Source organism: Equus asinus, chromosome 1 (assembly GCF_041296235.1).
Source record: "Equus asinus isolate D_3611 breed Donkey chromosome 1, EquAss-T2T_v2, whole genome shotgun sequence".
NCBI lineage: Eukaryota > Metazoa > Chordata > Mammalia > Perissodactyla > Equidae > Equus > Equus asinus.
The window spans coordinates 100638899-100664172 of NC_091790.1; the positions used below are offsets into that span (position 1 = coordinate 100638899).

Below are 25274 nucleotides of genomic sequence, written 5' to 3' on the forward strand. Positions count from 1 at the left end.
CCCAATACAATATGCTTCTGTACATACAACTCTCACAAACACACAAAATCCTTAAGTTCATAATTCTGGAACAATGTAAGAACAGGATCTACATTCATTTCACTCAATTTATTCCAGTTATTTGTGAGCCTCCTCTGGGCCAAGCACTACCTTAGGCACTAGGATTCACTGAACAAGCTGGACAAAGCCACAGGGGTTCATGCTTAAAAACTGTTAACACAAACTGCCTGCAAGGTACTCACGAGTGCTTCATCTGTTTAATTCTTACAATCCTATGAAGCCAAGCACTCACTAAGAGATTATATTGTACACTTGTTTCTGAAAGCATGGGGTGAACAAACCCAGGCCCACTCCCGCCCCGGGTCTTAGCTTAAGAATTCTTGTGTACAGGTATCCGCGAGAGCCTAGCAACAGAACACAGGGCCTTTGCATACAGGTCCCTCTGCTTGAATCTTTTCCTCTTCACCTGGCTAACTCTTCAGGAAAGCTATTTGGGATATTTCTCACTAGATCATCTTACTTCATAAGCTAGCACCATATGTAACAAGAATTACTATCAACTACTGGCATCTGGAGCCTTTTCCCTTGGAAAGGTCTCTAAGGACCGACTTTGGTTACCCATCTTTTCCAATACCCAGCACAATGCATTGGCATCTCTCTGACAGATACTTTGTGGATGAGTAAGAAACAATGACTAGGTATGGTTAATGAGGGCTGGTTTATTAACTAAGGGAGTAAGACTGGACTGAGGAGACCATGTCTATCTCCACCTGGGGACCTTGTCATCCAGACATTGCCAGTGCTTGCTTAGTTACCCAGAGGACACTAAGATGTAGAGGACTGAAATGCACACCTAAGCAGGAACCAGCCTTTAGTGCAAAAGCAATCAGCCAGAAGCCCGACTACAGCTACAAACCATTAAGCGGTCTAGCAGACCTCACACCACTACAACAGATGAAGTGGTTTTTAGGTCAATTAGCAACCCCAGAAACAGCAAGGTGGCTGAGAAGTATTCTCAGCTTGCACCTGTTACAAGATTGTCCTAACAGGTTTCCTTCCGCCTATGCAGCTAATTTCTCACTGCACACACACACACTTGATCTTAAGGGAAAACAAGTTCGTGGAGTGCAGAAAGGCCTCACTCAGCTCCATCTTACGGCTCGGCCTGGTCAGGTTTAGACTATGGAGGAACTGCAAGACCTCAGAAGATCCTGGAGGGGTCTCTACAACCCATACTGGGAAGAGGCTCCCTACTCTAGAGGAAGTTAACTGGCCGCTACAGCTGTAGTGGGGTCACACACAGCCAAACCCCTTCTGCAGCCAAGACATCACCAGGAAGCTGGCCTGCACTGCCCTTCTCTATCAGTCAACATTGCCAAGAATTTCCCACGTTAATTAAGCTCTATTATAAACCTTTTACCCTTCATCTACGTTCTCAACCTGAAATAGCTCCAAATATTTCAGGAACATGGTCCAAAGATCCTTCTCCCGAGTCTAAAGCCCGATGCTTCAAAGGAACACCACCATACAATATGGTGGAATTAAGCCTCGTTAAAATGAGCCATCATTTTCCATGTTACAACTCTGGTTATAACACTGAATACCTCTAAATGTGACCAGTGGGAATTTCCCACTGTCACCCTTAAAGCAGCAGTGGTCCAACCTACTCACAATCCCGTTAAGTTTTAACTTGTTTTTTCCCTGCCCCTTCCTACAACTTCAGTATTCCACTCACAGCTTACCTTGGGGAGACTCCCAGCATCATTTAATTCTTGGATCAGGGAAACAAAAAACAAACTACTCTGTGGAATTAAGCAAACATACCAAGTGTTGTCTTAGAGGTAACTTACTGCTGCTTAAAATGAAACCTACATCAATACCCTAACCCAAACAAGGACAGACAACTGTTGTTTAGTTTTTATTTCATAATCATAAACTTAACTCTGCAATCCAGCTAGACTTGGAGGGAGATAAGGAAAATATGGAACCCAAAGAACTGCAGCGAGAGCACCAAGATTATAGGATATTTCAAGCAGATGGGGGTGAAGGGGTGCTCTCCTGAGCTACAGAAGGAATGGTCTGGTGGTTAAGATAAGACAAGTCAAATTTATTAGATTTGTCCACAGTCAGCAATGGTGATCTTCTTGCTGGTCTTGCCATTCCTGGACCCAAAGCGCTCCATGGCTTCCACGATATTCATGCCCTCTTTCACCTTGCCAAAGACCACATGCTTGCCATCCAACCTGGAAACAGAAGAACCATCACAACCACCAGTGACCAGAGATAAATAAGCAGCCTGCACTGTCCGTTAAGACAACACTGCTCCACAAATCAATGTAACATACCCAAGAGAACACCAGAAGGGTGGCTTATCCAGCTTCACTACCAGTTAATGTTGACTAGGCTAAATACTGGAAACATTATCTTATCCGTTTATCTAAAAGAAATGGCAACACCCTGGATTAACAACGAGCCAATCATCAAAAACGTGGCTTAAGATTCTCCAATTGCTGTTAATCTTAAGTTTACAATGGACCCCTAAAAAAGGGCCAACAAATCACACACTAATTCAAGTACCACACTTAACTACCCAGCTAAATGCTGTTTTGCTTTTATAGTATCTTGCTTTCTACAGCACACTATTAAAACCTGTAGTTATTCATGCCATTCTATAACCTCAAAGATGGAAACAGCAGGGAAACGTTGAAGCAAGTAATTAGTGTTCCTTGGCTGCCTTTGCTGCGCTCTGCGCTTACCACTCAGTCTTGGCAGTGCAGATGAAGAACTGGGAACCATTTGTGTTGGGCCCAGCATTCGCCATGGACAAGATGCCAGGACCGGTGTGCTTCAGGATGAAATTCTCATCATCAAATTTCTCCCCATAGATGGACTTGCCGCCAGTGCCATTATGGCGTGTGAAGTCACCACCCTGTGAACATGAGAGGAACCTATCACTTTTGGCAACATAATCGGAAAACATGCCAAGTCTGCAAGGTTCAAACTTCATCAATCCCAATCTTTTGGCTCAACCCCAAACTGAACCCCAAAGCAGAATCAGTAAACTTCATACCTGACACATAAATCCTGGAATAATTCTATGAAAGCAGGAACCTTTATAACCAAATCCTTTCTCCCCAGTGCTCAGAGCACGAAAGTTTTCTGTTAAAAAAATTATATATGTATTTATACACACACAGCAAGTAAAACCAGAATACCTCTTAAACTTGAAAAGTAAAAGAAAACTAACCTGCTGTCTTTGGAACTTTGTCTGCAAACAGCTGTAAAAGAAAATGACAGTTGATTAACATCTGCTTACATATTTTGTTGCTTAGTACCCGTGTCTTTAGGGGCTTCTGAATCATAACATCGTTTTCTCACTAGAATAGAATGCTTCTCCAGTAATTACTTTGGATCCCAAATAAGAACTGCTCCTGACAACCTTAAGGCCCTGTGGGGTTGGGTTAAGCAACCTGAAACCCAAAGACATGCCAAAAATCCAGAACCGGTAATGACTTAAATAGTGTGAGGCTTCTAAAAAGTGACTTAGAAGTTTGAGGTATTATCACACCTACTTCTAAACAGATATATGGCTTCTCAAATGTTCATCACCTCCCCCAACTTCAGCTGGAACCTAAGGACAAGATTTTCAGGAACAGCAAGTACTTCTACACCATCAGGGGAGTCAATAGCTGTTATTTTAGTCACTGGTAATGAAAATGCTACTACCTCCATTCTGTTAACATAGCTTTATGGATTAGATGAGCAGTCACTTCTTGGTTTCCAGGTCCCTTACCTAGTAATGGGGTAAAAAATAAAGACTGGTTTCTAGCGCAGCTGCTTTAACCTCTCCTGCATGTATAAAACATTTTGGCTTGAAAAACAGCTTAAACACTGTTAAAAACATTTACAAGCCTTTTCATTTAAACAGCTTTTTAAGAAGCATTTTATGAACTATTCCAGAGATCTGTGACTAAATCACCTACTAAATACGTGCACATTCTCCTTAGGAAAACCTTGTTATTTAGCTTTTTAAGTATGTGCACCTAAAATATATGGTCTCTTTGTATTAACTTTTCTCAGAGCTCTGTCCTCAATTTATTACAACTTCCCTTTTAGACTCTTACTGAAGTCAAAGCCCTTACTGGCAGTCCCACCAGCGTTCTCACCAAGGGCTCCCCCGCGGCTCCTATCTCATTTCCATTAAGCCCTCTGGCTAACCCGAGACTGACAAGCTACAAAGCTTTAGGCTAAGGCCAAGTTTCCACGTGGACCCCAGTCAGTTAACTGTCTACGGGTAAAACCAGGGTGTAGATCCCATAGAATGTAATATTTCTCCGAGTTTTTAGGGTCAGGCCAAGTTTCCACGTGGGCCCTTGTCAATTACCACCTCTGACTACAGATAAAAACTAGGTGCACAGTGACTAGGACTTAACGTTTCTCTAACAAGCCTTTAAACGCCTACTACGTACCAGACGCTGAAGACTGAACAAGCAAAATGGCAGGAACCCCCACGCCCCGGCCTCATCCCCCACATGCGGGCAAACCTATTCTCGGAATCCTAAAACCCCATCACTGCAGGATCTTTGAGAAGCCGCCCAAGAAAATAAAACCGCTCAGCGTTACATACACGCCGAGCCCTGCCATGTCGGGCGAACCAGAACGGAACCGCAGCCATCGTTTTCAGGGCACACACTGCTGTGACTGCAAGCCGATCGGCAAGCACGCCCCGCATCTCGGAACTAGTTAGGAAAGCACCCACCCCGGGAGGAAGAGGTTTGCGGCGCCGCCAGTCGCGACTCGCCCTTCTGTGCGGGGACGCCCGGGAGGGGCTGGGCGCCTCCCCCGGCGTCGTCACCGCGGCGGAAGACAGAGGGAAGGCCGCCTGCACGTTTCCGCTCGCGCGGGGAGGGGCGCCGGGAGCCGAGTCCTAAGACCCCACCACCTCAGACCAGCCGAAGCCCTCGAGCGAAGCCACAGTCGGCCCGCGCCCTCCTCACAGCCCGGACGGGCACGGTGCCTCCAGGAGCCGGGGTAGGCTGTGCCAACACCGCCCGCGAGCGCCGCGTCGGGGCCGGAGGCGAGGCTCCCGCGCCCTCGAGGGCAACCCTGAGAGGGCCGCTGCCGGGGCCGACACCCCGCTTCCATGTGGGGCGCTGCAGACCCCCAAAAGCTCGCGAGCAGGCGCTGCGGCCAACTGCCTGCAGTCCGAGCACGTGCGCGGCCGGAAGGGCGCGGCCGCCCCTCCCCCGCCCGCCCCGCCTTTGTCTGCCCGCCGCCCCCGGCCTCCCAAAATGGCCCCTCGTCAGGAAATGGCGCCGCGCCGCCCGCTTTCCTCAGGCGGGGCGCCCGACACGGGCCCCTCGGCCGGCCCCGCCACCCGCCGCCCGCTCGAACCCGCCCGCGCCGCCGCCCGACCCGACCTCGAAGCAGACGCGGCCCAAGGGCTCGCCGTCGACGGCTATGTCGAAGAACACGGTAGGGTTAACCATGGCTAAGCGGCACGGGCAGCTCTTGGGCGGCGGCGTCTGCAAAGCGGCACGAGTCGCGCCGCCCGCCTCCTTTATAGCCGGTCCGGGCCCCGCCCACAGCCGGTCGCGAGCCTCAGCCATGGCCAATCGCGACCGCGGACCTCTCGGAGTGATGGTGCTGCTGGCCCATGAGCGGAGACGGCGCCAGAAGGGCGGGACGGGAGGCACGCGTGCGCGCTGGCGGACGCAGGAGGTTCCCGCCCGGGGGCTCCGTCGCGGCGCTGCGGCGTGGGATCGGGAGCAGGCGCGGGGGCGAGGACGGGGACGAGGACAGGTCCCGGGCATGGGGACGGCCCGGGTGAACTGAGTGGACCAGTGGGAGCCCCAGGGGGGCGCAGAGGGCGCGTCCACCCGGCCCCACGGGCAGGGCGTCTCCCCATTAAGCAGAGGGGGCAACTGAGGCGAACGCAGGCCTCAAGGTCGCGCCGCCCGCCAAGGTCGCTCGGGGTCCCCGCCCCGCGACGCTCGGGGAGACCAGGTGGCCTTAGGCATTACCATTTTCTCAAACTGCAGATGAGGCGCAGCCGCCCCCGTCTGAGAGGTTATGAAATCTTTACAAAATGCCCTACTTTCCGAAAATATCTTGCACACACTCCTTGAATTTCCTCCAGGAGAAAGGTATTAAGACAAGAGCCAGGCGCAAGCTCTTACCTGTGAAGACACACTTTGCACGTTTTTGCCCTCTTTTAAAAATCTTTTAAAAATCTCTGCTCCCCGCCCCCCGACTTTCAGAGGCAGAATTGTGCTCTGACTTCTGGATGAAAGACAAAGCAACAATCTAAAAGTGAGTTCTTTCAGGCAAAGACATTAATCATACTTTTATTACTAGTACTAAATGCACTTCTGTGACCCTAGTCTTTGGTTCAGAAAACTTTGCAGAGGGAATTTCTATGTCCTCTGTCATTTAGTTGCAATATTCAGAATATTATTTAAGATCTGTAAAACTCAAAAGTTTCTTCATTTGCAAAACCGGGATAGAGTTGTGAGAATCAAATGAGAATTCTTTTGATAGGTAAAGTCCTGGGTCTGGCATCTTGCCATCGTTATTAATGATGGCATCATGAGCCTACGTGTGCTAGGATTGAGAGAGTGATTTTGTTTTCACAGCCACCTCCTTATCCCCATTTACAGATGTGGAAAGTAAGTATCCTCGAGGTTAAATATCTTGCTCAGAGTAACCCGTTTATGAGTGTTAGCAAAGCCAGAATTGGAAACTGCCTTTTGTGCTGATTTGACATCACCTGGTGCTTTGTGACCTTGAGGAAGCTACTTGTCCTCATCTGACACTGAAAAAAATGGCCCTCAGGCCTAAACGCCTTCAGCTTTTCTCTTCTCCAAGCTGAACCTTAGAGCAGCTGGGAAATGAATGAGTGCATGCACGAATAATAAAATCATCCTTTATGACTTCCCTCACACTACCATTTAAAGCCCTGCCTTCTCTTCGCCATCAGCATTGTCACAGCAAGGTTCTAGGTCTTCATCCACACAGGCATGCAGTATGTACACTCAAGAAAGTAAATGTGCACATGTCTTGTTTGTTAAGCGGGGAGCCAGTATTGTAGGGGATCCTGTCTTAGCATTATCTGTTGAACTGGACTTCCTAACTGAGTAAGCTATCAGCAGGCACAGAACCTCAGGAATGTGGGCCGTCTGTGCCTTATTTGGATGATTCAGACCAGAAGCAAATCCATCCAAATTCAACAGTGTCCCAATCTGGCTAGCCAGAGGTGTTCTGTACCAGCAAGCAGAACTGTGACTTTGGTCATGTAGCATATTATAAACAAATGCTTTTCTTAAAAATGTCTCTGCACAAAAGAGAATGTAACAGGAAAAAAAATCAGGTTATTCAAAACTGTAAAGACAGACTACTTTGGAAGAGGGTAACTTGTCTTGTGTGTGCTCCTTGCCCAGGGCCTGGCTTGGTACTTCTGCCATCCTGCTTCTGCTGTCAGTGCTGAGTGGAAGTGGCCCCTGCTGGGACCACCAGTGATTTCTGCAAATCCAGGGCTTTTTCGAGGCTGCATCTTCCCTGACACTGCCCTCTGCCAGGCATGTTCATCTCCTCCTGCTTCTGCAGCTTCCTTGATAGCCTGCACTTTCTCTCCCATTTCTCCAACTCTGACCCTTCCCCCTTGAACTCTGTCACAGATTTCTCCAATCAGAGCTACACATTTGGTCTTGTTTTGTTCCTTACCCGCCTGCCGTGGTCAACCTCATCCATTCCTGTGGCTCAGACTCTCAGGTGACTTCTAAACCGAACTCTAGCCCCGAGCTCACTCCAGAGCTCCAGATGGATCCTCCCTTCCTGCTGGGTCTCTCCTCATGGATGAACCCCTCAGACGGAGCTCTGCCACCTCCCCTCCCCTCCCATCTCTAGTCTTCCCCCCTCCTCTCCAGGCCTTACTCATCCCCAGACCCCCTCCTCCTTCTCCCCTGCTACAGCTCTTGCTTGGCCTTTCCAATCAGCCTCCTAAGTAGTTACTTTACCTCTCTTCTTCCTGGTGCTTCCGGAATGGTCATTCTGAAAATCAGCTGATATTGTAAGTCCCATGTTCTAAAACCTCCTCTGAGGCCTCTGGTCACCCACGGGACAGAATGTGACCAGCCCCTTCACAGACTGTCCCCAACTGGCTTGCTTTCCAGTCTCGTGGCTGACATTTCTCCTGCCACGCTGAACTCATTACCATGCCCCACCCTGCATTTCCAGGGCTCATCCTTTTTATTATTTATTTATTTATTTATTGTGAGGAAGGTTGTCCCTGAGCTAACATCTGTGCTCTATTTTTTGTTTGTGGGACACCACCACAGCATGGCTTGATGAGCTGCGTGTAGGTCCACACCTGGAATCCAAACCCATGAACCCCAGGCCGCCAAAGCAGAGGGCGTGAACTCAACCACTCTGCCCCCAGCCCGGCCCATCCAGGGCTCGTCCTTCACCTGTGCAGTGCCCCTCTCCTCTCCACCAGCAGAGCTCCGCCCTGTGGTCCCCATGGGAAGCCTTCCTTAGCTCTCCCAGAGCCTTCTCTCACCTGCAGGCCACACCCTGCAATATCAAAACTCAGTAAAAGTGTGTTGAATGAATATGCATAACTGAGGTCAATAGCCTCGCATGCACGTGATGAAAGGCCCAACAAAACCTGGCCCTGGAGTGCGTCTCCCATGGGGTAGTTATTATTCGCACACGCTCCCCAGACTGTGCGACTCTGTACTCCGTTTGGGCGGCAGTGGGTACTCCTGCCTCTTGACATTTAGTGGGGCGTGAAAAGGTCCAGGTGATCAGGCAGCTTCACTTCAGCCGCTGCCCCCACAGCTACACGGCTGCTGATGCCTGCCGGCACCCTCACTTCCTTCCCCCATCCGGCCTCTCTCCTGTGCACAGTCCATCCAGGCCCCACTGCTGTTCTTCCTTCCCCTCCTTTCAGCATCTCTCCCTGCGGCTGACCAGATCCTCTCCATCCCCCAGCCTTGGAAGCAGCTCCTCTGCCACCTTCTCTTCACTTTTAACTAACTCACTTGCAAGAATAGTCTACACTGTTGTCCTGACCGCTCACTCTTTCCTCCAGGGACCTCTGATTTACAAACCCAATGGACTCCTTTGCTTGATGATCACTGACATTTTTTTTTAAAGATTTTTTTTTTCCTTTTTCTCCCAAAGCCCCCTGGTACATAGTTGTGTATTTTTAGTTGTGGGCCCTTCCAGTTGTGATATGTGAGACGCCGCCTCAGCATGGCGTGATGAGCGGTGCCATGTCTGCGCCCAGGACGCGAACTGGTGAAACCCTGGGCCGCTGAAGCGGGGCGCGCAAACTTAACCACTCGGCCACAGGGCTGGCCTCAATGACCGCTGACATTTGACCCCCTTGATGACATGAGGTTCTCAGCTCTAAGCTGCAGTAACCCAGGCTCAGAATGCCTTCAGCAGCGAGAAGGAGAAACTGCCATCAGCAGTGGCTGGGGCAGGACTTTGTTTATACACTAAAAATCCAGGGCAGGGTGCAGCTCAAAGGTGCTCTCAGTAGAATGGGCCTACTGAGCCGTGGTCAGAAGTCAGAAAAGCTGTGTGCAATAACCAAAATTCCAGTAGGATATTTTCCCATGCCTAAGAGCTCTGTGGGCCTGGGAAGTATATGAAGAAGTTCCGAATGCCTGTCAAGTGCAGAGATGGTCAGATACGGACAGAAAAGACATTTCTGTGTCTGAGGATTCCATCAGACTTAAAGATGTTTGGTGGAAGAAGCAAAAATAGGGGCTGGCCTGGTGGCACCGCGGTTAAGTTTGCACGTTCCACTTCTTGGTGGCCCAGGGTTCGCCGGTTTGGATCCCAGGTGCAGACATGGCACCGCTTGGCATGCCATGCTGTGGTAGGCATCCCATATATAGAGATGTTAGCTCAATGCCAGTCTTAAGCAAAAAGAGAAAGATTGGCAGTCAATGTTAGCTCAGGGCTAATCTTCCTCAAAAAAACAAAAACGAAGCAAAAATACATACTACGAAGCCAGAGGTGCACACTCCACCAGTGAGGGCTGGAGGCAGGGGGCGGCATGCAGACAGTGTGCTGTCCAGTCCTGAGAACAGGGTCTCCGTGCAGGCATGCGGGGTGGCCAAAAGGCTCCAGTCCACAGCCAGACCGGTCTGACCATTACCTACCTCAGTTAGGTGTTAAAATACACAGTAGTTTTTTCCCTCTCTTTGACTTACATATGCATTTTCTTTTTTAATGGCTTTGTTGAGATATAGTTTACATACCATAAATCCACTCATTTTAAGCATACAATTCAACGATTTTTAGTAAATCCGGAGCTGTGCAAATTTCTTCACTATCTAATTTTAGAACATTTCCCTCACCCCGAAAAGAACCGTGTACTTATTTTTAGTAACTGCCTGTTCCTGCCCAATAACTGCTTTTAAAATTGTGTAGTTAAAAATTGATTTAGACCTCTGGTTTCAAATTGAAATATTACAAAGTTTATGTATTTTATTTTAACATTTCAGAGAACTTGAGGTTCAACATATTTAAAAGCTTATTAGAAGTATTTAACGCTCAGAGAGGTTTTCTTTGTTAATTTGGACAATTAAATACTTTAAAAGGAAACCAAATGTATGATGTTTATAAATGCAATTTAAATGTTTGAAGATTGTTAAAAGAGTTCAAATCTGCTATACTTATAAAGAGACAAATATGATGTGTGAAGAAATATGATGTGTACGCTGAAGAACTAGGTTTTAAAATGGTGACTTTAATAAATTAAATATCAGTTGTTAAATTATAGCAAAATAACCCCTGAATAGTCTTTCTACACAAAAAAGCCATGGGGGGACCGGCCAGGTGGCACAGTGGTTAAGTTCACATGTTCCGCTTCTCAGCGGCCCGGGGTTCACTGGTTCAGTTCCCGGGTGTGGACATGGCACCACTTGGCAAATGCCATGCTGTGGTAGGCGTCCCACATATAAAGTAGAGGAAGATGGGCATGGATGTTAGCTCAGGGCCAGTCTTCCTCAGAAAAAAAGAGGAGGATTGGCAGTAGTTAGCTCAGAGCTAATCTTCCTAAAAAAAAAAAAAAAAAAAAAGCCACAGGGCCCAAATCACCTGAACAGGGGCCCAAGGGACTTTGCTGTCCCTGTCCTCAGGCTGGTCACTTCACCCTGCAGATCTTGGGACTTGACAGCTTCCATAATCATGTGAGTTAATTCTTCATAATAAATCATATATTTTATATATATATATATATATATATATATGTATATATATGAACCAGTAGGAGAATCTGTTTCTCTGGAGAACTCTGACTAGTACAGACACCCAAAAAAGCAAGATAATGCGACCCATCAACCAGAGAAGCAATAGTCAATAGGACCAGACCCAGAGATGGCCTGTGTTACAAGTCTGAGACCTTAACTGTGGTAAATATGTAACAGGATGTAGTGCAAAGGGTGGATGACACACATGAACAGATGGGGATTTCAGCAGAGAGACAGAGACAATAAAGAAGGACCAAATGGGAATGCTGCAAAAGAAAATGAAATCAGAAGAAAATGTAACACCAGAGATAAAGGTTTCTTTTATGGACTTACAACAGGCTGGACCCAGCAGAGGAAAGAGACAGTGAATCTGAAGACAAGCTTCATGGACTGAATGTTTGTGTCCCCTCCTCAAATTCATATGTTGAAGCCCTAACCCTTAGTGTGACTTTATTTGGAGAAGGAGCTTCGAAGGAAGTAATTAAGGTTAAACGAGGTCATAGGACAGGGCCTTGATCCAATAGGCTTAGTGTCCTTATAAGAAGAGACACTAGGGGGCCAGCCTTGTGGCCGAGTGGTTAAGTTCGCGCCCTCCACTTCGGTGGCCCAGGGTTTTGCTGGTTCAGATCCTGGGCACAGACATGGCACCACTCATCGGGCCATGTTGAGGTGGCGTCCCACATACCACAACTAGAAGGACCCACAACTGAAATACATACAACTATGTACTGGGGGGATTTGGGGAGAAAAAGCAGAAAAAAAAAAAGGTTGGCAACAGTTGTTAGCTCAGGTGCAAATCTTAAAAATAAAAGAAGAGACGCCAGAGAGCTAACGTGCTCTCTCTCTCTCTCCATGCACACACAGGAGGAAAGGCCATGTACGTGAGAAGGCTGCCATCTGCAAGTCAGGAAGAGAGCTCTCACCAGAAACCAAATCAGTCAAAACCTTGATCTTGGAGTTCCAGCCTCCAGACCAGGAGAAAATCAATGATTGTTGTTTAAGCTACCCCACCTGTGGTATTTTTTATGGCAGACTGAGCTGACTAAGACAACAGGTCAATAGAAATGATCTGATCTGAATGACAAAGAGGAAGAAGAATCGGTGTGGGGGGGGAGGTGTGACAACAGAGCATTCAAGATCTGTAAGACAATATAGAACAGTCTGACATACATGTAATTGGAGTCCCAGAAGGACAAGAGGGAGAGAATGGGGCAGAAGAAAAATCTAAATAGATAATGATCAAGAATTTTCTAAATTCATGGAAATTATCAACTGATCCAAGAAGCTCAGCAATCCCAAAAGAGGATTAAAAACAAACAAATAAAAAAACTATACCTGGGGCTGGCCCCGTGGCCGAGTGGTCAAGTTCGCACGCTCCGCTGCAGGCGGCCCAGTGTTTCGTTGGTTCAAATCCTGGGCGCGGACATGGCACTGCTCATCAAACCACGCTGAGGCAGCGTCCCGCATGCCACAACTAGAAGGACCCACAACAAAGAATATACAACTATGTACCGGGGGGCTTTGGGGAGAAAAAGCAATAAAATTTTTAAAAAATCTTTAAAAAAAAAAAAAAACTATACCTGGCCACATCATGGTCAAAGTCTGGATACCAAAAATAAAGAGAAAATCTTGAAAATATTATGGTAAGAGAATGAAAGAAAGGAGAAGAAATGGATAAGAAACTGCTAACTTCTCATCAGAAACCATGGAGGCCAGAGACAGTGGAAAGACATTCTTAAAGTTTAAAGCTGAGGGAAAAAGCAGACAAACAGGGAAAGGAGAGTGGACTGCTCAGCTAATGGTATTTAAACAAGTAAATAGTTTAAATTTTCTTTGGCTTTTTTCCCCCTCCTTTTTCCATCAATTACTGAAAGAAGTATGTAAAAGTATCCTATTATTACTATCAGTTTGTTTATTTTTCTGTTTAGATCTGTCAGCTTGTGCTGTATGTATTTTTAGGCCATGTTCTTAGGTACATGCCAATTTTAAGTGAATATAGAGTATTCTGCTGTCAAATTGATCTGAATTCCAGCTACTTATTTTTCTTTTTTTTTTTTTTTTTCCTAAGATTTTATTTTTTCCTTTTTCTCCCCAAAGGCCCCCGGTACATAGTTGTGTATTCTTCGTTGTGGGTCCTTCTAGTTGTGGCATGTGGGACGCTGCCTCAGCGTGGTTTGATGAGCAGTGCCATGTCCGCGCCCAGGATTCGAACCAACGAAACACTGGGCCGTCTGCAGCGGAGCGCGCGAACTTAACCACTCGGCCACGGGGCCAGCCCCCCAGCTACTTATTTTTCAATTCTCGAAGTTCTATTAAGTTCTTTTTCAAACCTGTGGTGTCACTTTTTATAATGTTCTGCTTCCTGCAGCTGTTTTTCAAGCTTGATTGTCATTCTTGAAACATAATAAACATAGTTATTTTGTAATATGTATCTGATCATTTCAATATTTCATCTCTGTTTCTGTTTTCTATTTTGGTTGGTTCTCATGTGCCTGGTTGTCTTTGCATGAGTGCTGAAATTGTATTTAAAATTTTATCTGTAGAAACTGAGGCCTAAGCTAAAGGTACCTTCCTCGAAAGAGGGTTTCTGTTGCTGTCTTCCAGGTGCCAGGAGCAGTATCGACGCAGGGCTGCTTTAGCTCACCAGACGCCCAGGGGGAGAGCCTCCAGGCTGTCAGGCCTTGCAGAGCTGGTTCACTTCTGGTTCCCCTTCTGCTGGAGGTGTGGCCCTTAGGGTCCTAGCTTCATGATCTTGGTCACAGGAGGATGTCACATTCCCTGCTTTGGCTGGGCCTTGAGCCTTGGCCTGTTCCCCCAAAGGCCAGCAAACATCCACTCAGTTTTGCAACTGTTACAGGAACTGGCAGATGCCTTAGGGAGAAAACAGCTATGATTCTAGATTGACCTCTCTGAGTTCTTCTTGCCTTCTCCTCAGTTTTGATAACTCCGCACTGTCCTTTAGCTTTTAGGTGGTTTTAAGAATATTTTGAAATATTTTATTAAGTTTTTTTCTTACTTTAGCAAGAAGGTTGCTCCAAATGCCGTAGTCCACCACTGCTGAAAGTGGGCGCGCTTCCTGAAGCTACAGGTCTACCTCACACAACCCCAAAATATGGAGTTCACATTTTATAAATTAAATTTAAAAAGAAGTAGAAGTAAAGTATGAGGTACTATTTTTATGGTCTTGAGGACTTTACAGGCGTGACTTGAAGGCTGGAAGTCATGAAGGACAAGATTAAAGGTTAGCAATAATAAAATTAAAAACTGCTTTAGCAAAGAATATAAACAAAGTTAAGATAAATGATATACGTGCACAGCAGACAGAAGGTTAATATCCTTACTATTTGAAGTGTCCTTTTAATTAGAATAAAATTAACACTACAGAAGAAAACCCAAAGAAATGAACAAGCAATTTACAATAAATATAAAAAAGAGGATTTATCCTTCTAATAATCAAAGAAATGCAAATCATACCAACAAGATCATCCACAGTGTCCATTGTGGCAAAGATTAAAACAAGAAATGCCCGTACTGATCTCCAGGCTCCTCAAGTTGAATACATTAAATATGCACAGTTCTTTGTCTGCCAATCGTACCTCAATAAAACAGTTTAAAAAAAGAAAGAGAGGGGCTGGCCCCGTGGCCGAGTGGTTAAGTTCGCGCGCTCCGCTGCAGGCGGCCCAGTGTTTCGTTGGTTCGAATCCTGGGCGCGGACATGGCACTGCTCATCAAACCACGCTGAGGCAGCGTCCCACATGCCACAACTAGAAGGACCCACAACGAAGAATACACAACTATGTACCGGGGGGCTTTGGGGAGAAAAAGGAAAAAATAAAATCTTTAAAAAAAAAAAAAAAAAAGAAAGAGAAAAGAAATATTGCCCAGATCTGGCCTGGAAGGGAGAATCCGGTCTTCCCTGCCAGGGCAGTAATTTGGAAGACATCATTGTTTGAGACATATGTGGTGTTTCATCAAACAATGCCTTCTAGAAATTATCCTGATAAAATAGTGGAACACCTTTATAAATATCTATTTGCATGTAGATATGAACGTTTGCAGCCGTTCCTTGTACTCTTGTTTATAAGAACAAACAGCTGGAAATAACCCGAATGTCTGTTAACATCAGGTTGGTTAGTGAGCCTTGGGCCACATGCGCAATGGAATATTATGCCACTGTCAAAAAATAAGGAAGATCTTTATGATGGGAAAGCTACACAAGATCTATTTTTAAAGGAGAGAAAGAGGAGTATGTGGAAGGAAATATAGCATGATCTTATTTATGTAAAGTATGTGTGTTTATATAGAATCTAAAAGAATGTAAATCAACCTTTTAACAGGGGCTCTCTCTGGGCAGGAGTAGGGGAGGAAGTGAGAGTTAAAGGGGACTTTTATTTTCTCAGTATTATTAGAACTTTTTACACTGATTCAGTTTGGTCAGTTTAACCAATGCTTATTTAGTGCCTATTATGTGCCAGGCACTGCTTACATATGTCGTGAAAAATAGAAATAGAGTTCTAGTACAAATGGAACTTCTCAAAGAGTGAAGTAACTGAGAAGCGAGAACTTCGCGAAAGCAGTTAACTAAGAAAAGTGAGAGGTCAGAGAGGTGAAATTTGAGCAGCATCTGGAAGGAAAAGGAGGAAATAAAGTGATGGTTGGGTTGGACAGGGGTGGCTCCGGCAGTGGAGGTGAGGATGGGCCCACTAGCTCCAGGTAAAGGTGGCCCCTATCGACATCTCTCAGGTAGAGGCTTCTCCTGCTCCTCGGAAGCCATCACTCGACTTCAATGAGGGGAAAAGAGCAGGAACTGTGAGGTCCTTTCTGGAACCTCCAGGATGCTGCCTCTGCCCTTCCTCCCTCCTCTGAAGAAGATGACACTGCTTGGTCCCCCTGCCTCCCTGCGTGGGCCTCCTCCCCATCCTCCCGCCTCTTGGCCCTGGAAGCAGAGACTCTGGCATTGGACAGGCCAGGACCCCCGACCCGCACCCCTCCAGTGGGGTGTCTGAGATCCCACATCTGTCCAGAGACCGGCCCGTGCCCTCTCTCACTGTCGCCAAGCAGCCCCACCCCCCACAATTTGGAAAACCCTCTTGAAAAAAAGGATAAAAAGTTACAAAGTCAACTTTAGGGCAAAAGCTGTTCTTTAGAATAGGACGATAAATCACAAGTTGCAAATTCAAAAAAATCTAACAGCAGCAATATCACACAAATTCAGAAAAATAACAATATTTTTATTAATTAACTGCCTGACATACCTCTATAATGTGTTTTTTTGTACATTTTTTGGAGTGAAAACTCTTTGCTTCTTTGATTGATTTTATAATATCGCTTGCTGCAGAAAGAATAGAAAGATAATTTTGTCTTTCTTTTAGCATGGTTGATGGAAATTTGTTTTTTCAATATTCACAGTCGGGATGTATAACATCCAACTCACACGCAGATTACTCCTGGTTTGTGTCCTAGAACAGAGGAATCCTGATAAATTCTATTTCACAAGATTCTCATTAAAAAAACCTCTAAACATATATGTATTGCATTTACAATTGTATATGCTGTTTGATAGAGTATATTTCTTTTTTTTTTAATGATTTTATTTTATTTTCCTTTTTGTCCCCAAAGCCCCCTGGTACATAGTTGTATATTCTTCGTTGTGGGTCCTTCTAGTTGTGGCATGTGGGACGCTGCCTCAGCGTGGTTTGATGAGCAGTGCCATGTCCGCGCCCAGGATTCGAACTAACGAAACACTGGGCCGTCTGCAGCGGAGCGCGCGAACTTAACCACTCGGCCACGGGGCCAGCCCCTAGAGTATATTTCTAACAAGATAAAAATGAAGACTGAGTCTTTTGCTTGCAGGTCTACACTGGGATAGTTGGAATAATTTCCCGCAGACAGGCTTCTGGCTCCGTCCGTTTCTTCCCCACTGTGCAAACTTCCGGTACAGGCCTCTAGGGTACATTCCTAGGCTTGACTTTGGGCAGGGGCGTCCTCCTGGCTGTCACTCCTACAGCAGCACAACATGTAAAAGTGACTAAACCCACACTAAATGGATCCCTGACTCAGTTTCCCCTGAGCTGGATCCCACATATGTCTGTGGCAACTCCAGCCCCACTCAACAGGAGAAGTGAGATGACGGGCAAGTCAGAGTGGAAAGAGGCAGTGACGTTAACTGACTCTGATCTGGCTGTAGTGGTGCAGCCTGCCCTGCCCTCTGGGGGCCCCAGAGCTTGTGGGGAGTCAGCCTCTGTCGTGCACTGAGCCCCAGAGGCCGGGCGGGCTGAGACACTCGAGCCAGACTTTGCCCAGGCCCGCACCACATACAAATGGGACCTGAACTCACAGCACTTATTTTTCTCTCCAATGACAATGCGTGAGCAGAACCGTCAGACCCCTAAAAGAACACAGTCCTTTCCACTACAATCTCGCCAGGGTGGACTGTTCTGTATACTGATGGCCCTTCCTAGTCTTGAGCTTCTCCCTTCTTTCTCTTCTTTTTAAGTCTGGATCTTGTGTGTACAGTCTTATTGCCTCATTTTTCAACTGAATCTTCTATCACGAGCATTGAGTTTAGTTGCAATTTCCTCGATGCGCTTTTTTACACGATCGGATGATGTTCCGTGGAGCAGAGATTCCAGAACCTGGTTAGCTCCTTTATTGCTGAGCATTTCTCTCTCCTCAGCTTTTTTACCTTTATAAATAGGTATGTGGTTTTCTCATGAAAGGAAACCAGGAATCCCTGGGAAGATGCCTGACCGAAGGTCAGAAGCTGGGAAAGGTCAAGGTGAACCCAGAGCAGCTCATGTCAGAGAGCAAGAGAGTGTTCCAACCCTAGTGTGCCACCAGTCACACTTGCGTCAATTTAAGTATCAAGAAGAATAATGACAAGTAGTAATTATAACACATTTAACAGAAACAAATTCAAGTCGTGGTGATCCTGACTACTGAAAGTGTGTGTTTTGGGTGGAGGACGCTGCACAGAATTCCAGGCAATACGTGTAGAAGGAAAGATGGATGGAGGAAAATCATGGTTTGCGATATAACAATGGATATCGCCGAGGACCCTCAATGGAGGCTAAAGCCACATTGAGATGATGCTGGATGTGCTCACTCTGAGGCCTGCTTATAAATACAAAGGGCGAGAGGCCCCTTCCCCACAGAGGGTGACTAGCTACTACTGAGCCAGGTGGTCTAGCTGAACATGGCCAAGGATGGGACCAGCTGACATTCCAATGCAATGAGAAGTACACACGCCTCCTGGACAGAGTCTTGACAAAAATTTTTGACCTCTCACCAGGAGGACACAGTCAGATGAAACCAGAGTCTGGGGCATTCTACCAGACACCTGGTCTGACCTCTTCAAAAATATCAAAGGGAGACAAAAGAAAAAAAAGGCCAGGGAATATTGTAGATTAAAGGAGACATGTCAATCAAATACAACTAGTGATGGTTGCTCTGGTTCTAGATTTTTTTTTGGTGAGGAAGATTGGCCCTGAGCTAACGTCTGTTGCGAATCTTCCTCTATTTTGTATGTGGGATGCCACCACAGCGTGGCTTGATGAGCAGTGCATAGGTCCATGTCTGGGATCCGAACCCTTGGACTGCAGGCCACCAAAGTGGAGCATATGAACTTAACCACTACGCCACCAGGCCGGCACCCTGGTTCTAGATTTTAAAAACTGGTTGTAAAGGACATTTGAAGACATTTAAATATGGACTACATATCAGATAATATAACTGCATAGACATTAGTGTTTGTGGGTAAGATAAACTTCTTGTGGTTATAGGAGTAGATCTGTGTTCTTAAGAGATACATGCCACAGCATTTAGGAGTAAAGCAACATAATATCTGCTACTTACTTTTCAAATGGCTCAGAAAAAAAAATACACAGGGAGAAAGATAAAGCAAGTGATGCAAAATGTTAGTAACTGGTGAATCTAGGTGAAGGGTCTGGGTGATTATTGAACCACTCTTCCACCTTTTCTGTAGGTGTGAAACTAAAATAAACAGGGGGCATTAGATTTTGTCCCAATTAAAAATAGAAGTATGTGGGGGCCGGCCCAGTGGTGCAGCGGTTAAGCGCGCATGTTCCACTTCAGTGGCCTGGGGTTCGTCAGTTCAGATCCCGGGTGCGGACATGGCACCACTTGTCAAGCCATGCTGTGGCAGGCATCCCACATATAAAGTGGAGGAAGATGGGCACGGATGTTAGCTCAGGGCCAGGCTTCCTCAGCAAAAAGAGGAGGATTGGCAGCAGATGTTAGCTCAGGGCTAATCTTCCTCAAAAAAAACACAAAAATAGAAGTATGTGATGAGATTTCTGCACATATAATTTTTCTCCTATTTTGGATAAATTTACAGAGTTTAAATTCATGACTAAAATACCAAAGCATTTTCTAAGTGGTACTCCTAAGGAGACGTAAGTGTTGCCACCAGAAATAGCTGAAGGCACAATCCTAGCTGCATTAGGGACAATGATTTCTTTACCCCTTTTGCTAATTTATTAAGTGAGACATGGTTTGCAATATAACAATGGATATCGTACTTGAGTGTCACACTATCTTGTATTTCTTTGGCTTTTAGTGAAGTTGAACATATCCAGCCCATGGCCACTGTGCAGCGCAGAGTGAGCAAAGGAGCTGTTGCCTGACCACGGTTGGCAACTTCAAAAGACAAGTTTGGTAAACAGACATCTCTTCAAAGAAGATATACAAATGGCCAAAAGCACATGTAAAGAAGCTCAACATCGTTAGTCATTAGGGAAATGAAAATCAAAGCCACAGTGAGATACTGCCTCCCACCCATTAGCATGGCTAGAATTAAAACGAAACAAAGCAGAAAAGAGCAAGTGTTGGCGTGGACGTGGAGAAACTGGAACTCTTGTGCACTGTTGGTGGGAATGTAAAATGGTACAGCTGCTGTGGAAAACAGCATTGCAGTTCCTCAAAAAGTTAGAAAAACATAGAATTACCATTTAGTCCAGCAATTTTACTTCTAGGTATATACCCAGAAGAATTGAAAAAGAATTGAAAAGAATTGAAAGAACTGAAAGCAAGGACTCGAAGAGACAGTTGTACACCCATGTTCACAGCAGCCCTACTCACAATAGCAAACATGGAAGCAGCTCGTGTCCACCAACAGATAAATGGATAAAGAAAATGTTGTCTAGACACACAATGGAATACTATTTAGCCTGAAAAACAGACAAAATTTTGATATATGCTACAGTGTGGATGAACCTTGAAGCCATTATGCTAAGTGAAATAAGCCAGACACAAAGGACAAATACTGTCTGATTCCACTTAGATGAAATATCTAGAATAGGCAAATTCGGAGACTGGAAGTAGATCAGAGATTGCCAGGGGCTGGGGAGAGAAGTGGGCAAGGGGGAGTTAGTGTTTAATGGGTGCAGTTTCTGTTGGGGATGATGACAATTTTGGGGTATAGATAGTGGTGATGGTTACACACATTGTGAAAGTAGTTAACGCCGCTGCATTGTACACTTAAAAATGGTTAAAATGATTAATGGTATACTATGTACATTTTACGTCAATAATAAAAAAGACAAGCCTGGAAAGGGTCTCGGAGGCTGGAGGCCACCCTCCAGAAGGGAACCCTCTGTGAGCACCCATGAGGTGCTGCTGCAGGCCGGGCTGCCCTGTGGCAGTGGTCTTCAAGGTGTTCAGAAAGGCGAGCGGGCGCATTGATCTGCAGTTGGCATGATCCTTAGGAAACAGAGCTGCTGTTCCCTGGGGAGACCGGACTGTTCTCCATGGGGAGGCACGCATGTCTGAGTGGGTGGGCGACACCTGTTAAAACCTGACCCAGAACTGAGAACCCTCTGACTGCATCTGAGCTGCATTCAGAACTCCAGAGGGGCCACATACCCAGCCTAGATGAGCCTCAAGGGATGTCCTTCGAGCCCAGCTACTCCTGCAGGCTGGGGTCGGGGTGTAGATACAGTTGCCTGGCCTGGCGTTCATTTCCTGCCTGCCCAGGTCTCCCACCTGCCACTTCATTTGATGCATTCATTGAGGTTTGACTGATGACTTCTGTCTGTCTTACCTGCCACTGGACTCACAAACTTAACCGAAGTGCCTCTGTCCTTCCCTCTCCTTGGCCTGGGGCTCCTGGGCTCTGCCTGCCTGCCGTGTCCAGCCAGACCTCTCCAGAACCATGACCGAGTCAAGAGGGCGCTCTTCACTGTCTTGGGCTAGCTCAAAGCCTAGGGGTGCCGTCCCTAGGGGGTCTCTCCTCGTCTCAGCCAGAATCTCCACGGGTCCCTTCCGTCCTTAGTCCTATCCCACTCCCACTGGGGACCAACACCGGGTCTCACTGAGGTGAATCCAAAACCCCACACTCATGTCCATTTGCAAATTAAAACAGCTATTGGGGACCCACTCCCCAACCATGAAGCTTCACTCTGGGCAGACAGCATGGGTGGCCTGGCAGGCTGGGGAGAAGGGTGTCAGGCGGAGGGAAGGGTCGTCCTCTTGGTAGATTTGTCCCCACGTGGCCAAGCCTCTGTCCATTCAGTAAAGAGATCCATGAGCTGCACACCTTCCTTCTTCCTCCAAAGCCCCAGGTGGGTGGGCTGAGACAGAGGGAGCCCAGCCCGCTGCAACGCTCAGCAGGTGTAAGACACACAGGTGGAAATTAGGACACAAGAGATCTAGTCACTGCCCCCATGGAGCTCCCAGTCTTGTAGGGAAAACATAAAAAATAACACTCTCCTCTGACCAAGAATGTCTAATCCAGCTCTAGAGCACCCTTGACGGTGACGGGACACACAGGGCGTAAAGGAGACAATGTGTGCAGGTGAATGTGGTACTTTCTATAAGACCACTCCCCTGAACTGTTCAAAATCAATGTCAGGGAAAAAAAGGCTAGGAACTGTTCTAGATTATAAGAGGCTAAAGAGACACAACAACCAGATACAAAATGTGAACCTTGATTGAATCCCAGATTGAAAAAATGGGTGATAAAAGGCATGTTAGGACAATCGGGACATTTGCATACAATAGATGATGCTATGGAATTCCTGTTCATTTTCTTAGGTGTGCTAATGGTGTTGGGCTTATATAAGAGAACGTTCTTGTGTTTCTAGGATGCCTGCTGAAGTATTTAGAGATGAAGCGTTTGTCTGCAGTTTAATTCTAAAGTTGGCAAGAACTAAAAAGTGAGCATGTGCATACAAAAATACGGATGCATGGGACGACAGAGGGAGCAGTGAAGCAATGTGGCAGTGTTGACAACTGGGACCCAAAGGCTGTGGGGGAGCTCACTGTGCTATTTTTTAACTTTACAAAGGTTGAACTTTTTAAAAATAAAAACTGGAGAAAAAAAATCACCCCATTATTTAATTGTCTGCAATTGATCAGCTATGACAGGGACCACCAAGCCAGCTCAAAGGGTGCACGGAGGCCATGGCAGGAGGTCTCAACTTATTCTGGGAGCAGAAGCCTCCCCGGGGAAGGGGCAGGTCAGCCAAAGGCTGAACTAGGGTAAGATGCTGAGGAACCTGGAAATCTCCAGATGAGGCCGGCCTGTGTGGCAGGGACACGGGGCACCGGGCCACGCTGGCCTGGGGCTGGGTAAGGAATGTGGACTTTATCCTAGAGGCCCTGAGGGCCGCTTGCAACCTCCTTCTGATAACTGTTCCTTCTCTTGGGAAGTGCATCTGACCCCATTCTTTTTTTTTTTAAAGATTTTATTTTTTTTTCTTTTTCTCCCCAAAGCCCCCTGGTACATAGTTGTATGTTCTTCGTTGTGGGTCCTTCTAGTTGTGGCATGTGGGACGCTGCCTCAGCGTGGTTTGACAAGCAGTGCCATGTCCGCGCCCAGGATTCGAACCAACGAAACACTGGGCCATCTGCAGCGGAGCGCGCGAACTTAACCACTCAGCCACGGGGCCAGCCCCTGACCCCATTCTAGTCGTGGGGGGGGGGGGGAAGGGCTCCAGCTAAGCCAATGGAGCTTGGCCTGTCCTAGGGATTTCAACTTGGGACCGGAAAGCATGCAAAGAGTAGGTGCCTTTCTGGGTGAGTCAACGAGAGTGAGGCTTGCAACTCAGGTCTCCATTCTCCAGAAGCAGCTGGTCTGAACAATGAAGCTCTCAGAGAGAGGGGAAAGTTCCTTCTGGAGGTGTGCTTGCCGGTGTCCACTGTCCCCAAGGCCCTTGGTGGCTCTTTCAGGATGGTTGTTTTGAGCCCTTCCCTCCCAAGCTGGTCCTGAGTCTGTCGTTGTTACTTGTAATCTCAGTTGTGGCTAACACACCCTGAAAAGGGTTTGAGCAGAGAAGCACCCTACCAGAAAAGAGTTGGGGGGGGGGGTGTCAGTTACATCTGCACTCCCACCCCATAATAACTGAGGATGAGTAAACATGAACAACTTACATTAAATGAAAATAAAAACATGAGCTTTAATAAGGGTCAGTTAACAGAGGGGGGCAGAACTAAGATTCCACTTATGTAAGGTTCAAGACCAGGCTAAATTAATCTCTGTGGATAGGGGCCAGAACAGTGACGACTGCCGGGGGAGAGCAGAGGGATGGAAATGTCTGTGGTGTGTGACCTTACAGAACTCATTGCACTTAACATCTGTGCATTTCACTCTACCTCAACTCTAAAAACTGCATCAGGCAAGTGGCCAAGATTCTCGATGCAAAAGATAAGTTGTAAACAAACAAAAAATAAAGAAAAAAGGTGTCAACAGTCCCTGGGTTGTTTACGTGTTCCCTTGATCCTGTCTAGAGACTTGCTCCTCCAGTGATGGCCCTGACATCCCCGGCTTCTCTCATTGAACCTACCTGGGGTGCAGGACCATCCTGACCAGTCCTCTTGGAGGCAGGATGGGCCGTCTCAATGGCCACCCAAGCTTAGAGGGGTGGTGAGGAGGAGACGGCTGCAGTGGGAGCCCTCCCTGCAGGGAGAGGGCCACAGGTGGAGCTCAGAGGGAGGAGCAGCCCGGGAATGTGGCAGTGAGGGCAGGGAGCTGCCATGAAAATGAGTCAGGAAGTGTTCACTCCTCTTCAGGGTTTGGAAGAGTGAGAAGGATTGGTGTAATTCCTTAAATGTTTGGTAGAATTCACCCAGGAAGCCATCTGGTCCTGGCCCTTTCTGTGTTGAGGGGTTTTTTGAATACTGATTCAATCTCCTTACTCATTGTCTGTTCAGATTTTCTATTTTGTCTTGGGTCAGTTTTTGTAAGAGGAGTGTTTCTAGGAATTTGTTAATTTTACTTGGGTTATCCAACTTGTTGGCGCACAGCTGTTCGTAGTATTCTCTTACCATCCATTTTACTTCTCTAAGGTGGGTAATAATTTCCCCAGGTTCATTTCTGATTTTGGTTATTTGCGTTCTCTCTTTTCCTTAGTCAATTTAACTAACGCTTTGTTCATTCTGTTGTCCTAATCTTATTTCCTTCCTTCTGCTAGCTTTGGGTTTCATTTGTTCTTTTTCTAGTTCCTTCAGGTGTAGGGTTAGGTTATTAACTTGAGATCTTGTCTTATTTATTTACTTTCATTGTTTGGTGAGTAAGACCAGCCCTGAGCTAACATCTGTTGCCAATCTTCCTCTTTTTGCTTGACCAAGATTGTCCCTGACCTAACATCTGTGCCAATCTTCCTCTGTTTTGTATGTGGGACGCCACCAGAGCATGGCTTGATGAGTGGTGTGGGTCTGCACCTGGGATCTGAACCCGCAAACCCCAGACTGCTGGAATGGAGTACAAGAACTTAACCACTATGCCACAGGGCCAGCCCCATCCCTCTCTCCTCTTGTAAACATAGACATTTACTGCTGTAAATTTCCCTCTTACCACTGCTTTTGCTGCATCTCTTAAGTTTTGGTATGTTGTGTTTTTGCTTTCACTGACCTCAAAGTATCTTGTAATTTTTTCTTTCACCTTTTGGCTGTTAAAGAGTATTGTTTAATTTACACATATTTGTGATCTTTTCAGTTTTTCTCCTCTTATTGACATCTAGCTTCATTCCACTGTGGTCAGAGAAGATA

At 46.5% G+C, this 25274-nt stretch overlaps 1 protein-coding gene across 1 annotated transcript; it reads right to left on the reverse strand.

The window, feature by feature from the left end:
* Positions 1-1905: 1905 nt before the first annotated feature.
* On the reverse strand, positions 1906-5677 carry PPIA (peptidylprolyl isomerase A). Its single transcript, XM_014828325.3, has 5 exons — positions 5421-5677; positions 3248-3278; positions 3071-3159; positions 2757-2929; positions 1906-2243 (listed from the first exon to the last, which is right to left on the reverse strand). Exons 1-5 carry the CDS (start codon positions 5607-5609, stop codon positions 2111-2113), a joined length of 615 nt encoding a protein of 204 aa, XP_014683811.2. The 5' UTR covers positions 5610-5677; the 3' UTR covers positions 1906-2110.
* Positions 5678-25274: the final 19597 nt, after the last annotated feature.

What these genes read in the sequence shown, in the direction of transcription:
- PPIA (XM_014828325.3), bottom strand. Translation starts at nt 5,609, where the DNA reads ATGGCTGAGGCTCGCGACCGGCTGTGGGCGGGGCCCGGACCGGCTATA. An exon ending in CAAAGTTCCAAAGACAGCAG is followed by an intron (nt 3,160 to 3,247) that starts GTTAGTTTTCTT and finishes TTTTTTTAACAG; the next exon opens with AAAACTTTCGTGCTCTGAGC. An exon ending in TTCCAGGATTTATGTGTCAG is followed by an intron (nt 2,930 to 3,070) that starts GTATGAAGTTTA and finishes TCATGTTCACAG; the next exon opens with GGTGGTGACTTCACACGCCA.